This window comes from Lagopus muta, chromosome 2 (assembly GCF_023343835.1).
Source record: "Lagopus muta isolate bLagMut1 chromosome 2, bLagMut1 primary, whole genome shotgun sequence".
NCBI lineage: Eukaryota > Metazoa > Chordata > Aves > Galliformes > Phasianidae > Lagopus > Lagopus muta.
In genome coordinates, this window is record NC_064434.1 from 91,431,594 (window position 1) to 91,447,118 (window position 15,525).

Sequence of the window (15,525 nt, forward strand, 5' to 3'; positions counted from 1 at the left end):
TCACAAAATTTTTGAGACTTCACAAGTATTTCCTTAACGAACATTATTGCGGGCTCTTTGTATTGATCTCCTTCTCCAAATGGCTTGAAACTAATTACTCCTACCTTTTCTATTCATTGTTATTATTATTATTATTTTAAAACACACCTCTCCGCTGTAAGTTGTCTCAAATATCCCATCCAACTGACAGAACTGAAACCCAGCTCTGTCAAGAACGAGTTAGTGTTTGAGCAAAGTGCTCATTTCAGTCCTAGACTTGGCTGTGCTGAACTCTTTCCAATTTTCAACTTTTCCAAACTCCCTTAACACAGAGAGGAACAGCTGGAAAAATTGAAAAGGGCTCTGTATAGCATCTTTCCTGCTTATCCTTATCTAAGCTGAGGAGAACACAAAGCAGACAGACAACAAAAGCTGGGTGGTAAGCGGTGCAGGAACAAATACTGCAGTGTCAGCAATGAAAGAAGAGCAGCCCTGGATGAGTGGGCAAGGGAAAAAGGAGACTAGAGAGGGGAAGGAATCTGAGAAGAAAGAGCAGGGGGAAGGCAAATAATCGAAAGGGTCAGCTGAGCTGGAAGCCCCCAGATAGAGCCTGGGTGGAGCAGGGACTGATGGCTTGAGGAGAGTGATAAGAGTGTGTTGTATTAAGGAGTGGTTGCCAGACAAGAAATGCGTTGCAGGAGCAGCAGCCTACTGGATCCCCCTGAACCAAGCTGCAGGAGGACTTCCCCTAGGCAACTGCCAACTACCTTCCACTGCCTCCTGCAGCCCTTTCGGTTTTCCCTCCCACGGAGACCTCACTAGCATTGAAAGTCCGCTTTTATGCCCTTCTCCACCCAAATCAATCAGAACAATGAAAATCAGCATGAACCTCATGAACCGACTGATCTTATTGGGTGATAAAACGGTGACAGCTATGTATGGCAGTATACGTGAAGTACGCTCATATATACACACATAAGCGCATGTGTGCTCTACAGAATAACAAGCTTTCTTCTCAGACTCTCCCTGCCATCTCCCTTTCAGTAGCACTTGCCACGGAAACAACATAAGCCTGCTCTCCTCTGTCACTTAGGGCAGCCTCCAGGCCACCTCCGCTTCAGCGGCTTTTTGCAGTGAGTGCACGTATCCCATCACAAGAAGGCTTCCCTCAGCTATGTTAGCTCTGTGCATGGCATAGGCACACTGCCAAGCTCCCAGGCCCTCTGAAAGGGCTCTGCTTTGCACCCCATGGCCCCCCTCTGCCACTGCCTTACACCATTGCTCTTTGGCCAGGACACAGTGCTCGAGAGAGCCACTATTTGTCTTTTGGAAGGAAACATAAGTGCTCGTTGGGGGTTGCAAATATAATTAGGAGAAGCCTTTGACTTCAGCCAGAAATATATACTATTTAAGCAAATTTTAAAGAACGACCAGCACAGCAATGCTCAGCCTGCTGGAGGGCACAGTCTTGCTACCCAAAATCACCAGTGTGTTTGCTGGAGAAGCAGAGCCCAGCATGGCTAGCAGGAGATGGGCGGACTTACTGGCATCATGAATGTAAGGAGCTGCTTGGTTAAGATCAGATTTCATACAGTCATCATAGAACCATTTGGGCTGGAAGAGTCCCTTAAAGGCCATCTAGTCCAACTCTCTGCAATGAACAGGGACACCTACAACTCCATCAGGTGTTCAGAGCCCCATGTAGACTGACCTTGAGTATCTCCAGGGACAGGGCATCCACCACCTCTCTGGGTAACCATTCATTTGATATTGTGGATACTAAATAGTAAAGATGGCAGCGACAAACCACAGACAAAAATGCTCACATCTATAGACAACAGGTGTTAAGGGAAATAATAAAAAATTAAGGGAAATCATAAAAAAGCCTCAGCACATTGCAAGTTGCATCTTCATGCCTCAGTGCCCTTCTTTCCTGTCCCTTCCTTCAGCAGGACAACATAAGTACCACTGCATTCTGCTGGATGGACCAAAAGGGAAAAGATCTGTGGGGCTTTGGCATGGAGCAGCTTGGGAGCAGCTTCTCAAGGTACCCCTCCCAAGCTCACAGTTATGCTGGGCATCCCAATTGTCTTCCTGCACCATGACTTATTAAGCTATATCCAGATAATTTAGGTCTGTCCAGTTTAAGTCTTAGAAATTACATGATGCTGGAGACATTCACAAGAGAAAGGTGATCCCCAGGCAGCAGTGTCCCAGAATCATTTGGGTTCAAATGCTGCACCTCTTTTTGAAGTACAAGAGCAGCAGGGATGGCCAGTGGGTAATTTGCCATGGGGTACATCCTGCACACTGCTGGCCTCTTAAGGCAAACCATGCCATGAAAAAAATACTGCCTGTGAGCAATAAGGGCAAGCAAAGGATAACATCCCTAGTTCACAGCAATTTTAAAGAGAAATTGCTACTTAAAGCAATTTCTGTAAGATTTCATATTTGTTGTGCTCATCTGCAATAGCCTGGCGTGCTTCCTGTCTCAAGACTTGAGGGATCTGCTCATCTGCACCAGACACAAGATTAATTTCTAAGGTTTGGAAAAAAAAAAAAAAAAAGGGTTGTTTTCTTTCTCTTGAATTGTGTCATCCTTTAACCATCAAACTTACTGTACACTGTCTTGAGAGCCTCCTGAGTCATTTTGAAGACTTGTATAAGGTCTACATGAATTCATTTTTCCCTATACATACTGCAAAGTCCTGTGCCATCGTTCCACTGCCATCTCCTCCCAAAAGGATGGGCAGCAATATGTGGTCAATCAAATACAGAGATTTATTAAAAATGGGTGAACGCCATAAAAATAAGTATAAAAAATTACTAGGACTGGTAGCAGGTAAAGCAAAGTGCAGTGCCATATCAACGTGACACTTGTCTTGCACTTCTTGTTTTCATGCAAGCTACTGCAGTGATAGCATTATCTGCATGCCATATGTGCATTGCTGATGCCAGCAGCCTTTCCCCTCCCAGTCCACCCTGCACTGATACAGCAAGGCATAGACGTAGGAGGAGAGCAATGCTTTTGGCCCCACTGGCTGCCAGATCTACTAATGTCCCAAGAAACCAGCACCAATCTCACCTCCTTTGCGGTCTGCAGCACTGCTACCTTTGTTACACAGCAGAGGCTCAGTGTCTGAAGGCCACATATTGATTAAAAAATTAAACAGAGTCTGGGGACATTTCAGGCACTGAACCATGACCATATGCATTAGTAAGCTGTTTAAACATCTCACAGCCTGTGCCAACTAGCGCTCTCCCAAACAATTCCCGGGCACAGTCCAGAGTCAAGGACCCTCCTGCAATTGGCTGTTATCAGGCAGCCACCCTCTTTTGAAGTGGACAATATGCAAGCTGTACTATGCCAATGTATTTAATGTGCTACTACAGAAGTAGTTGATAACACTCTACTATTATAGAAGTTGATACTGCTTCCCTATTAGACAAGTAATCAATAATGCTTAACTAAAATAGACAATAACACTTCACAGTTATTCAAATACCTGCCAAGTCTGTAGACTAATATACGTGCTTTTTCCATCAGACAGTGCATTTGCTATCCCACAGAAAAAGAAACTCATCAGATCAAGGGACCACACTTCAAAGGCACTGCAACTTCCAGACTGCTCTGGAGAGCTCGTGCTGAGCATACGACTATGCTTGTACACCTAGATTTTACTGTGCCAGTAAAACTCAGTTAAGACTCAACAGTAAATTTCATCTTTGTGCCAAAGGGCAAAGCTTGTGACCTCAAAGAGCCAGAGGCTGACTGCTTACCACAGGACACACCTCTCTCAACATTTTACCTCCTACCAACATTTTATCTCCTACTCTCAAGTTTACTGAATCTCCACTTTGTCCTAGAAGAATCACCAACTTCATCCTGGCTGTGCTCTAACTTTGACAGAGAATTTGACTGACCATTCATCACCCTTTTGTGACCACCAGCATTTCCCCACTTCCTACTACAATTTCAGAACAGGTCAGGCTCTCCACCACGTCAGAAATAATTTCAAGATAAATACTGTGTACCCAGCTGTGGGGAATCCAAAGCAGTCTCCTAAAATATTCCTACAGACAGGCATGTGACTAAACCCACACATACAGCATGCAGCAACAACAACAACAACAAAAAAAGTCTGCACAAGGAGGACACAGATACAGAGTAGGGGCCTCAGCGTGGAGGAGGAGACCTTGAATTCCAAGTACCTTATACCACATAGCTGACCGACAGAGAAAACAGGAGATCTGGGGAGAGGCTAAACACTGAATCAGAAGCATCAACTAGCAGAACTAGGTAGCAACACAGCACCTGTACTAGGTTGCAGCCAAGATACCCATTTAGAGAGTCTATTGTGAGCTAAAAACTCACTCCTTTGTTAGAAGAGGCTGGACTGCTTGCAAATGAAAAGTGTCTGGGTATGTGTCCACTCTTCATCTAAATGCATAACAAAATTTACATTAGTAAGCTCCTGGGTTAGGGGGAAACTTTACTCAAAGTAGTCCAAATTGACAGCAGCTCTCCATTGCTACCATACATTAAACAGAACAACGGGCAATTTATTTAAAAATGCACTTTATTTACAACACATTCAAACTTCATTTTGGAAAACAAATATAACTGTACATCAAACTTCCCATTTTTCATTAACAGTGAATAAAACCATAGCAAGATTTACAACTCATTGGTTAGGCAATCAAGAAAATTACATTTTGGCACAGTATTTAAATCACATCATGAAAAGAAAAACTGGAAGAAGTTCTAAGCAACATAACTCCATACGTGTAACAACTTCATACAGTAACATCCTCAAACCAAAGCATCACTACTTAAATAAAGTATTTAACAAAAAGTGTTTCCATTGTACAGCAGAATAAGAGAAACCTATAGAAATTTTCATAGTGCTTGGATTATCTTTTCAGAATTGTCCCCTCTACTCATTTTTCTAATGAGAGATCCAGATTTTCTCCTAAAGTGTTAATGAAAGACTAACAAACATCTCTGATTTCATGATACCTTTGCAGGTTCAGAAATCAACTTTCTTGAAAAAGATGTTTCCAGTGGAGTGCAGGGGAATTTAAATACATATAATCTCAATCATATGACTCCTTAAACAGCAGACTTCTACACAGACCAAAGGACATTAAATGCTCCTTGGAACAACTGACATCAAACTATCCATCCATCCACCTCGGATTCAGAATAAAAGGGAACATTCAGAAAGGAAAGTATTAAAGTAGAGCAGGAAAAAGGGAAAGTGTGAGAAGAACTAAGCAAGGTCAACAATCCGTTTGCAATGATAAAGTACCCTGTGCAGCAAAACCAAAGGGGGTGAACTTGCATAATATGAAGTGCAAAAATTAAACCAATAAGTACACGAAAGAGGTATTCTAAATCATATTATAGGTACATGCTCATGACCAGAAGGATAGCAAAACTGATCTACTATTCTAAAGATTAAGAATAAATATGAACATTAAGAGGAAAAAAAATATAATGATTTAGTTACAGGTCCAAAAAAAAAAAAAAAAAAAAAAAAGCCATGTTATTTTTCTTGAGACAGAAGAGCAAAGGTAAGATTTGCACTTTGGAGAGTTGTAATTGAATGTACGTGTTTGATGAAAGAACATATGACAAGGCGACAAAAAATTGAATTCCATTCAAACAAGGCTCATAATGATGAAAGCCAGCCAATTGCCTTTGCGTTCATTGCCATGTGAATTTGTTCCAGATTTAACTCTTTCTCCAGAACTATTGCTAAGGCTAGTAAATGTTCTGTTGCCCTACAAGTAGGTCACATGTATGGCTCATGGATCATGAGGACCACATGTTATAGATCAGAGGATCACATAACACGACTACATGTTTGAAAATTACCTCCTTACCTAAGAGCAGTGATGGATAGGTGGGAAGGAGAAAAAAAAAATCACTACAAGAGAAACTGAGTACTGTGATGGTGCACTCAGAAGGGAGTACTTGAAGAGAAAAGTTTGTGCAATCCATCCGCAGCAGTCAGAACTTTTCCATCACTGAATTGGAGGGAGAAATAAAGCAATTAAGTTTAACAGGACAGGAAGGAAAATTTATGACAATGCAATATGCTACAAAGCCGAATTTAGAACAAGTGCCCATAAGTAAGTGCAAATATTGAAGTATATTGTACTTCAAAATGAGGTAAGCATACTTCAAGAGCATTGGAACACCAAGAAATTAAGGGAAATTAGCCAAAACAAAATACACACTGATTGGAATGATGTCATCTATCAAAATAGAAAAGGACCACCCAGCAGAGCACACCACCCGCCACACATTTGAAACAGGAGAAAAACATTTTGTTGCTGAGCTGAAAGGAAGGCAAGGATACCAGGTCAAAAACCTTCGCTGGGTACCCTGACAGGCCCTGCATGGAAAAAAAAGCAAGGTTCACCTCATCACTGACATAGCTCTGCTGGCTTTGCTTGCTAATAAAACTGCTTTGTTTTTTAATTTGCTCATTTTCTAGACCTGAAGATTTCTACAGTCCTTGGTATTTTCCTATTTATTCACAGTACATTCAACCAGACAAGAAAAACTGTTTATGTTACTTCATTGTATTTTCAAGTTACAACACTTCAAAAACTTAAAAAGATAACCACTGTTTCAATAAACATTGGAAAGATGAAGATGGTGTATTTCATCAAATGCCCAACATTACACACACTCATTTTCTCTAATTCCAGAGTAAAACTATACTGACACTCCAACCTTTAAACCATTTAATAAAATGCATATATAAAAAGATTACCTGATTTAAGAGACAAATGCATAATTAAGAAAGGTTGCTTGTTTTAGAGAGCATGTGAGCTGTAAATTCCTGCACAGATTTTGTTGACATTTTGGGAGCCTTCTATTCCAGTTCACAGAAAATAAACCTATGTATTTGTTATTGAAATCTAAGCCCCTCCATTTAGATCTCATCGCAGACAAAAATGAGGACAAGAAACCTGAAGTAAGGGCTGTCTTACTTCACATCCTCTCAAAGAGCAGGGCAGTTGCTGTAATGCTTCCTGATTTTCATAATTTGTGCAAGAGCTGCAAACAGGATCAAACAGAATGGGAGGATGAAGGTTTTAATAGCATTAGGATACAGATCAATTTTTATATTTAAAACCCATCATAAAGGCTATGAATACTTTAATTCATCCAGGAACTGCTCAAGAAGGGTAAATACAAACTAGAAGTGTGCAATTTAAGCTGTTATCACACTGCTCGAGTAAACACAATTTTCCAAGCAGCAAAATACCCTGCTGTGTGTTTGAATATTCATTGATTTAATGTAATCATCCTTATTAAGGACTTGTCTGCTTCCAAGCCAGCCTTGCAAGGAAGCCCCAGTATTTCCCCAGCCCAGCAGGGGATTGATTTGCCCTTTCTACTGTTTTGTCCCTGAGTTAAAGATACCGCTATTTTACAAAGATGTCTTCAGGAATAGCTACCTAAATAGCCTGTCCAGGCCACACGGAGCACTGAAAAGCTGCTTTCAATTGCAAAAATGTATTTGAAAGCTTCTGGAGGCTAAGAACTACACTCAGCATAGATTAGGTAGTGGGAATCCCTCTCCCAAAAAGCTAGAGAGCAGAACCAAAATCCAACATTTGGTGACTGGGCATGCACAACTGGGCAGAGGGAGGGCTTAGATTTTTTTCAATAAATCAACAAATAATTAGGAATAAAATAGAAAAAGCTCCCACATTTGTTCTTTTTTTAATATTAAAAAAGTTCCCTCTAAGTGATAACATTGTTTTATAAAGCTTCAAATGGAATTTCTCAGTGAATATAAAACTGTCCCAGTAATAGAATTGCAGAGTTTGCAACTACTCATAATAGACAGACTAGTTTATTTGTTCAGCAGGGATAAGGACAGATGCTAGAATTAAATATACTGCAATCGTTCCCCACGGTAATGAATTAATATCATTTCTGTTTCAACTTCTGTTGTTCGGAAGGGAGGAGAAGGGTAAGAACTGAGTTGTGCAATCACAACAGTGAACTAGATCAAAAGTTAATTGGATGATTGCTTGCATTTTTATCTGTTAGAATCAATATAGACAAGGCTAAATAATTCCTTACTTTCATGACACAGTGCATGTTCTTAAGCATCGAGTATCTGTGATTAGGCTAAAGTTCCAGTATTACTAATAGAGAAGTAAGACCATTTCCTGCTCCACCCCCAAACACAGAAGTCAAGAAAATAATGCAAGCCAACTATTCCCGAGTGCTCTCCCATCATTCAGGCACCCTTAGTTTCGTTCACAAGCTTCAGAAGCACAAGTTACTGGATATGCAAAGTTGGTTCTGAGGATCAGTAAAACATCTCTGCTTAAGTCCATTATAAACACAGAGTACTTCAGCCCAGTACAATCATTAACTTGCTACAGAGCTCTCAGGCAGCAGCTCGTTTTCATTCCCAGTGGTACTGGCCATACACTGCAAGCATCAGGGTAGACAACAATACACCTTGCCCATTCAGGCAATAGGAACAAACACACAGTTTGATTAGGAACTGTGCTAGGCTGTATCAGAAAAAAGTCTTAGATGAACGCAACACATTTTATGGAAATATTGAGCCTCATCTCAGATGCATGCTTTTTTTGGTGTATTTTGGTTTACAGCTACAGCACAGAAATCTTTTTGCCATACCACCTTCAGCTACAACCACTGCTGACACACTTCTCTGCCTGGCCACATTTATTCTATGAAAACATTTTTCAGAGTAGACAGAACTGTTTAAAAACGTGTACTGCTCAACTGTGACTTATCATCAGACATTTCGCCATTTTTCATGTCTTTAACACCATTCTCTGCCAGTGGAGAGTCAACATGGATTTCAATATCACTTTTACTTGAACCATTTTCTTTACGCTGTGCAGAAAGGCAGCTATCATTTTTTTCAGTATAGCCATTAGTTTTAACCAGTGGTGCGTCCTGTTGACTGCAGCAGAGCTGAGAGTCACAAGTTTTTGAGATGCAAGGTGAGCTGCACAGGAGACTGGAGGTCTTGTGGTCAATGTACTCAGGTTGGATGGTCACAGAGTGAACCCCTGCTTCATGGAAAACCTTCCGTATTTTATAGGCAGCATCTTGGTAATCAGTAGGTGTTTGGCACTTGACATGAAGAGTAGCAATGTTCTTGCCACCTGCAAGCTCCCACACATGCACCTCATGAAGGCTGCTAACCCCTGGGATGCAAGCTAGCCTGTCAGCTGGAAAACATAAGAGAAAGGTGTTAGAATGTGTGGTGGTGTGCTGGTTAGTTCTCGTTGAGAACTACTCCAAAAGCAGCAGTCTCCAAGCAGTATTTTCTTAAGTACAGCTCTTACCCACTGCTTTTGGTTCACAAACACTATTCACCTAGTGTTATGAATACATAAGCAGGCCCTTGCCTTCTTTTTGGGCACATCTCTGCCCAAGGACCATTTATCTTCAGTTTGTAGCAACAGTGCTGGAACAGCACTTTCTCGGCTAAGGCCCATATTTTCTGATTTGTTTAATCCTGAGCATGTGGAATTCCAGAAAGACCCACTACACTACAACTAACCAGTGCAAACAGTGCCAGAGAACTACAAATGTAAGCAGTCTTAATGGAATTTTCTAAGTTGTTTTGGAAGCCTTTCAAGAAGACCCTGCTGTAGTGTTGAGAAATACTATAATTCAGTGCAGTTTCTTTCACAATCACTCCACACAAAGCATTAACAGCTCAAGACTGGGTATTTTTGATGTATTGTTGGAGTACCACATTCTCAAAATACATGCTTTCAGTAATCCAGAGAGATTTGAGTCATGTTGCTAGGATACAGGCATGCAACTATTTCACAGTTCTGGAGTATTTAGAACTATTATGAGTAAATAATCCAAACATGTCATTCCAGAAATAACACACGCATTGAAATACATCATTAAAATTAATAGCATTTCAACAACAAATGTGACTTACTCAGTTGTTGCATATTAACACCTTTGGGAACCATCTGCAACAAAATAATTGAGGTCTCTTTGATGAGTGGGAACGCCGAAGACAAGATTATGAACACCATAATTATTGTCAGACTTGGATCAATGTAGCACTGCCAGTTACAGGGAGCACTAGCATCCAGAGGAAGCACTTGGAAGATTGTAGCAGCAATTACCACAACAACAGATCCAAGTGCATCTCCCATAACATGCAAAAGAACACCTGAAATAAATGACAGCTTCCGTTAGTCTTTTTCTCCGCCCATCCCCATAAAAAAAAAAAAAAGGTGCAATATTCCAAACATTCACATCATAACTGGAGTTTTCAGTTACAGCTTTGAGAACAACATAGCAAAGAAAGTACTGACTCTGAAACACAGCTCTGTAAATAGGATGCATTACTAGGGCACGCTAGCAAATGTAATTCAACTGCAGTGCCATGGCAACAAAACGTGTCTTTGCCTAAATGCCCAGATTATGTAGAGATCCTGGCACATTCAATCTCAATTCTCAATTAAAAGTTGATGACTAAACCCTACCAATTCTACCCCGGAAGCTAAGTTAGTCAGAGAGACCATATCCAGGAACTTATAATTATTCTCCTCCATCAGTTTCTACCGCTCTGTTGAAACCCCCCATAAACTACAAAAGTGAAAACTAAACAGTACCCATTCTTATGGTTTCAAGTGACTCCCACACTCCAGGCTTTTGGATCAAACTCAATTACTAGTTTAAAACCTTTTCCTACCAAAACTACTAGTCCTCAGACTCAAAAAAGATCAGAATCTGGTTCAACAGTTGGCTGTACTCAAGGTGAAGACAAACAAGCTCTTGTAGTAGCACACTTTCAGCTGTGATTCAAGAGTAATGAAGCAGTGTTCTTGCTACAAATTTACAGTACTGTAAGTACAACTTTTGTTCTTAATTTCTTTCTCCACATAATCTTGCCTCTTCTTGTCATTACCACAAAATACCCCATTTTTCCTCAGTCGTTACTATTCAGACTCATGACTTAATTCCAACCCATGCCTAATCTGTAGCATCTCTAAATATGATGTTGATTTATTTGACTATACTTATTTTTCAGAGCAAGCGACAGAACAATACAGTTAAATTCCTTTTAATATCCCTTATACAAGCACTTTCCAAAGCTACTTCCAATGTACTATCCAACGTACTCCCTCCCTCCAGGCTAGAGAAACTGCTAAAAGTTTCTCTACGAAACTCCTCTAAAATACACCTTAGAGTTCAAGCTCTTAAAATGCTGGGCACTGGGATTTTTTTAGAGCTAGAACCACATCCACACTGCTGCTTCATGCTGGCTCTGGGCAGGAACACGGACCCTCTGCATGGGGAACACAGGCAAAAGTTACTGGAATTCCTTGGAATCACTGGGATACACTACACACTGCACCCAGCTCTTTTTGCTGTAGTCAGGAGAGCTCTGTCCCATTTGGCAAACTCCCACAGGGTTTTATTGGCCGTAACAGTGTTGCAGTGTTTCCTCTTTCATTTATAAAATAATCTGGATTCAGCGTGTGCCCTCGGTTGCTGCACTAACAAGAGGGATAGGCAGGATGCAATTTCTACAGTAACTAACAAGAGAGCTGAGGTCTAAAGAAATGTTTCAGGAAGACATTTTTTGAATTAAGAAATAAAGTAAGCACTTCAATTCTGATATATTAGAAATGAGCGTACTGAGTTTGGAAAATCCTTATTGAACTGACAGGCAGAGTTAACTTGATTAATACAAATGGCTTGGTTATGCATCATATAATGAACCCATTTCCATAGGTCACCAAAGCTATGGCTATAAAAGAAAAGGGTTTTGTTTTTTTATTAAATAAAGCTGATACAATGAAATTATAGATAATATAGCTCCCAGCAGCTTGTGTGGCAAAGTCTGAGCTATTCTGCATGTGCTCAAGATGCAAAAAGGAATACTCTTAGACTACAGTAATTAATCTAGATATGCAGAATATCTGGATTCCTGTTCCTAACATTCTCACAGCCATGGAAGCTACTGTTCTACCAACCTTTCTGCCCAGCCATGCTTTTCAGGGTGGCCCTGACTCTGCAACATACAAACTTTTTACCAAGTGATTATAGCTATATAAGTAACTTACAGTAGCAAAACAAAAGCAGATTTTGAATAATTCTATTTCTACAAATCAAACACTGGTATCTTAAAATAATTGATATAAACCCTCCTCATCCTACAGACATTTTTGACACTTTTCAGTATCAGAATACTGAAACACCATCGTTCAGACAAGCAAAGACTTCCCTAAAATATATTTGTTGGTTTCTTATTCTCCTTTTCTCCACCCCTGAAGATGACAGTCTGCTCCAGTACTTAGCACTCTAACACCATAAAATCCAGCAGTGCTTATGCTTAGCTATTCAGGCAAACATTCCTCTAGCATGTGGTGTAGTTTGCAAGGTGTCCTCCCTTACACACATGTTTGCATAACTCTGAAAACACATCTGAAGGACAGACACGCACATCTAAAAGCTGGGTGCCTCACTGCGATGACAGCCTCTGAGGCTGAAATCATGTGACGCCAACCCACACGGCTCTAGAGGAACATCACATCTCCTCAGATGCTGATATGCAGCCATAGGAAATCTGTCCTCGTCTTTGTAGCAATTCTCTCCTCGAAGGACAAGTCATTACGAAATATACTACTTTGGGTCCTGTGAGAAACAGGCAATATGCATATAAACACAAATACAAAGGGACTTGGTTAATTTATCCCGAGAAATAACCATAACGCTTCTCTCTGCAGATAACAAGACAGCTGCCAAAGCAAGACACAGAGGGAGATGACTGCCCCAGCTTCTCTCAGGGAGAGGTTCATAGTTCAAGGACCTGGAAAAACACATGCAGAGCTACCAGTTTCAGCAACTTTCTGCTCATATTGACTGCAAACTTTGGGATTACTAACAATTTATTTAAATAAATTTAAATATATTTAAATTTAAATAAATTCTTTTTTCTGCCTAAAAGCATTTAGAAGTGGAAAACTGCTCAACTAGTCATGCAGTGACATCAAAGAAAAGCCTCACAGATGCCTGCTTAACCTTCCTATATGTTCTGTAGCAGCCTGTGCTCAGTGCAAGGAGCTTTGCCTCCTTTCCAAAAAGTCAGGACCACAGAACCATTGAATTTATCTTGAGCTAGAAGGGAACCACCAGGGTTATAAAGTTCAACTCCTGGCTCCACACAGCACCACCCAGAATGAAACCCCGCATCTGACAGAATTACAGCCCAGCCGCAGTCATCAAAAGAATCACAGCGCAATCACTCAGAGCTAAGGCAGCATCACAGCAACCGCTGTTACTCCGTTATCTCTCACAGCCTGCAAGCGCTGAACGTTAAGACAGCATTAGTTACCATACCTCTGATGTTCAAAGCTTCGGACTTTTTCTCTACTTTCCTCGCAGGCCCCTCCTCAGGGCTTTTTTGGTCATTAGGTGATTCACCTGCATTCAAAGAAGAAACGCTGTGTTGTGTATAAGTTCTACAAACAGAAAAAACATCAACCTCACAACCAAGTTCTTTTCAGAAGGGAACGACGAGCACAGCCCCAGCGCTCCCTCCCCCAGCACAAAGTACAAGGTGAGACGGCACGGAGACGGGGGAGAAGGGGACAGCGGGACGGGGAAATCGGGGTGCAGCCGAGAGGCACCTGCTTCGGCGGTGCCATCCGACGGCCCGACCGCCCGCTCTGCAGGGGTCTCGGAGCGGTGGCAGCAGCGGCAGCAGGCGGCCCAGTTCTGGAAGACGAGCAGCCCCACCAGGTTGACGGCCAGCCCCAGGGCACCGACGATGAGCACCAGCTGGGCGTCGTCGATGCGCTCGGGCCGGGCGAGGCGCAGCACGGCTTCCACGAAGATGGTGAAGCAGAGGGCGGTGAGGAAGACGGCGTTGCTGAGGGCGCCCACCGCCTCGGCCCGGCTGTAGCCGTAGGTGGCGCGGGGGCCTCGGCGGGAGCGGCGGGCGATGCGCCCGGTGGACAGCCCCACGCAGAGCGAGATGAGGTCCGACAGCATGTTGAACGAGTCGGATACCAGCGCGATGGAGTTGCCCATGTAGCCCGACACCAGCTCGGCCGCGAAGAAGCCGGTGGTCAGCACCAGCATGAAGATGAGGCGGCACGTCTTCCCCGAGTACCGCCCCATGGCGGCAGACACCAGCGCCCCTCTCCGCGCTAGGAGCGCCGCCGCGGCCTCCGCCGGCCCTTAACGCCGCCAGGCACCGCCCCGCGCCCAACCCCGCCCGCCCGCCGCCCCGCTCCGCCCCGCCGGACCGGGGGAGCGCGGCGATGGGGCTGGGCTGGGGGAGGCGGCAGCCGTGGGGCCCGAACTGTTCCGCTGTGGGGAAGGCGTCACGGCGCCCTGTGCCTGAGGTTGGTCAGCCTGGAGAAGAGAAGGCAACAGGGAGACCTCATTGCAGCCTTCTTGTGCTTGTAGGGAGCTTACAGACAGGAGGGGGACCGAGTTTTTGTGTAGCCTGATAGTGACAGGACAAGGGGGAATGGATTTAAACTAAAAGAGGAGAGATTTGGGATAGGTGTTAGGAAGACATTCTGTACTCAGAAGGCGGTGAGGCTCTGGCACTGCACCCATAGAGCTGTGGTGCTCGAGGCCAGGTTGGATGGGGCCCTGGGCAGCCCTGCCTGCAGCTGGGGGAGGAGATGATCCTTGTAGGCCCCTCCAACCTAAGCCATTCTATGATCTTCTCTTTCTAGACTTTTTAATTGCCGTGGTTCTTGGGCACACGAATGTCAGAAGAAAGCTGGTGACCACACAGCATTGGAAAGTGATGGGAGCAATCAGGTGATTGAGTAAAGAAGGCTCCAGAAGATTAGGCCATACTCAGCTACTCCACCCTGAAAAACAACAGCTAATGCCACTAATGCCATCAGATTTACAGGGGTCCTATTCAGGACTTGGGATCCCCTAGTGTTTTTTTCTGTTTGACATCAGAAAAGAAATGTATCAGAAAGAAAAAGCTTATTGTAAAGAGAAATGCAGTAGTGGAGCAGGTAGTGTAATTACATCAACACACATTGCAGCTGTAACATTAAATCTACCAACATGCAATGAGAGATTTTAAAGAGTAGTGCCAAATAAAAAAGCAGCATAACTGAGCTAGAAAGAAGGGAGAGAAAAAAAAAGAAAGAAAAAAAAAAAAAAAGAGACTGAATAAAAGCATATACAAGTGATAGGAAGAAAAATATGACAACTATATCTTCTTTGATAGCAAATGCTGCCTCTGGCACTTTACAATGAGAAAAATCACTGAATCCCAATTCACTGAAGCTGCATAGAACTGGAATGAACTGTGTGTAAAGCTAGCTGGGACATCATTAATCCTCCTCTGCAAAACAGACATTAATTCTCTTTGAAAACTATAATGTGTCAGAGCCCGGAACTCACTTCAAAAACATGAAAATATCGTAGTTGCTTTGAAGAAATAGCACTAAAATGTTATTTTCACCAAATAAGGCTGTGACTAAGTGCTATTGGATGGAGCACAATTAAGG

The 15,525-nt window shown here is 42.5% G+C and overlaps 1 protein-coding gene across 1 annotated transcript; it reads right to left on the minus strand.

The window, feature by feature from the left end:
- Positions 1–4,547: 4,547 nt before the first annotated feature.
- On the minus strand, positions 4,548–14,206 carry SLC30A10 (solute carrier family 30 member 10). Its single transcript, XM_048936858.1, has 4 exons — positions 13,666–14,206; positions 13,376–13,459; positions 9,957–10,196; positions 4,548–9,225 (listed from the first exon to the last, which is right to left on the minus strand). The coding sequence occupies exons 1-4, from the start codon at positions 14,156–14,158 to the stop codon at positions 8,750–8,752; spliced, it is 1,293 nt and encodes a 430-aa protein (XP_048792815.1). The 5' UTR covers positions 14,159–14,206; the 3' UTR covers positions 4,548–8,749.
- Between the last annotated feature and the right edge of the window lie 1,319 nt (positions 14,207–15,525).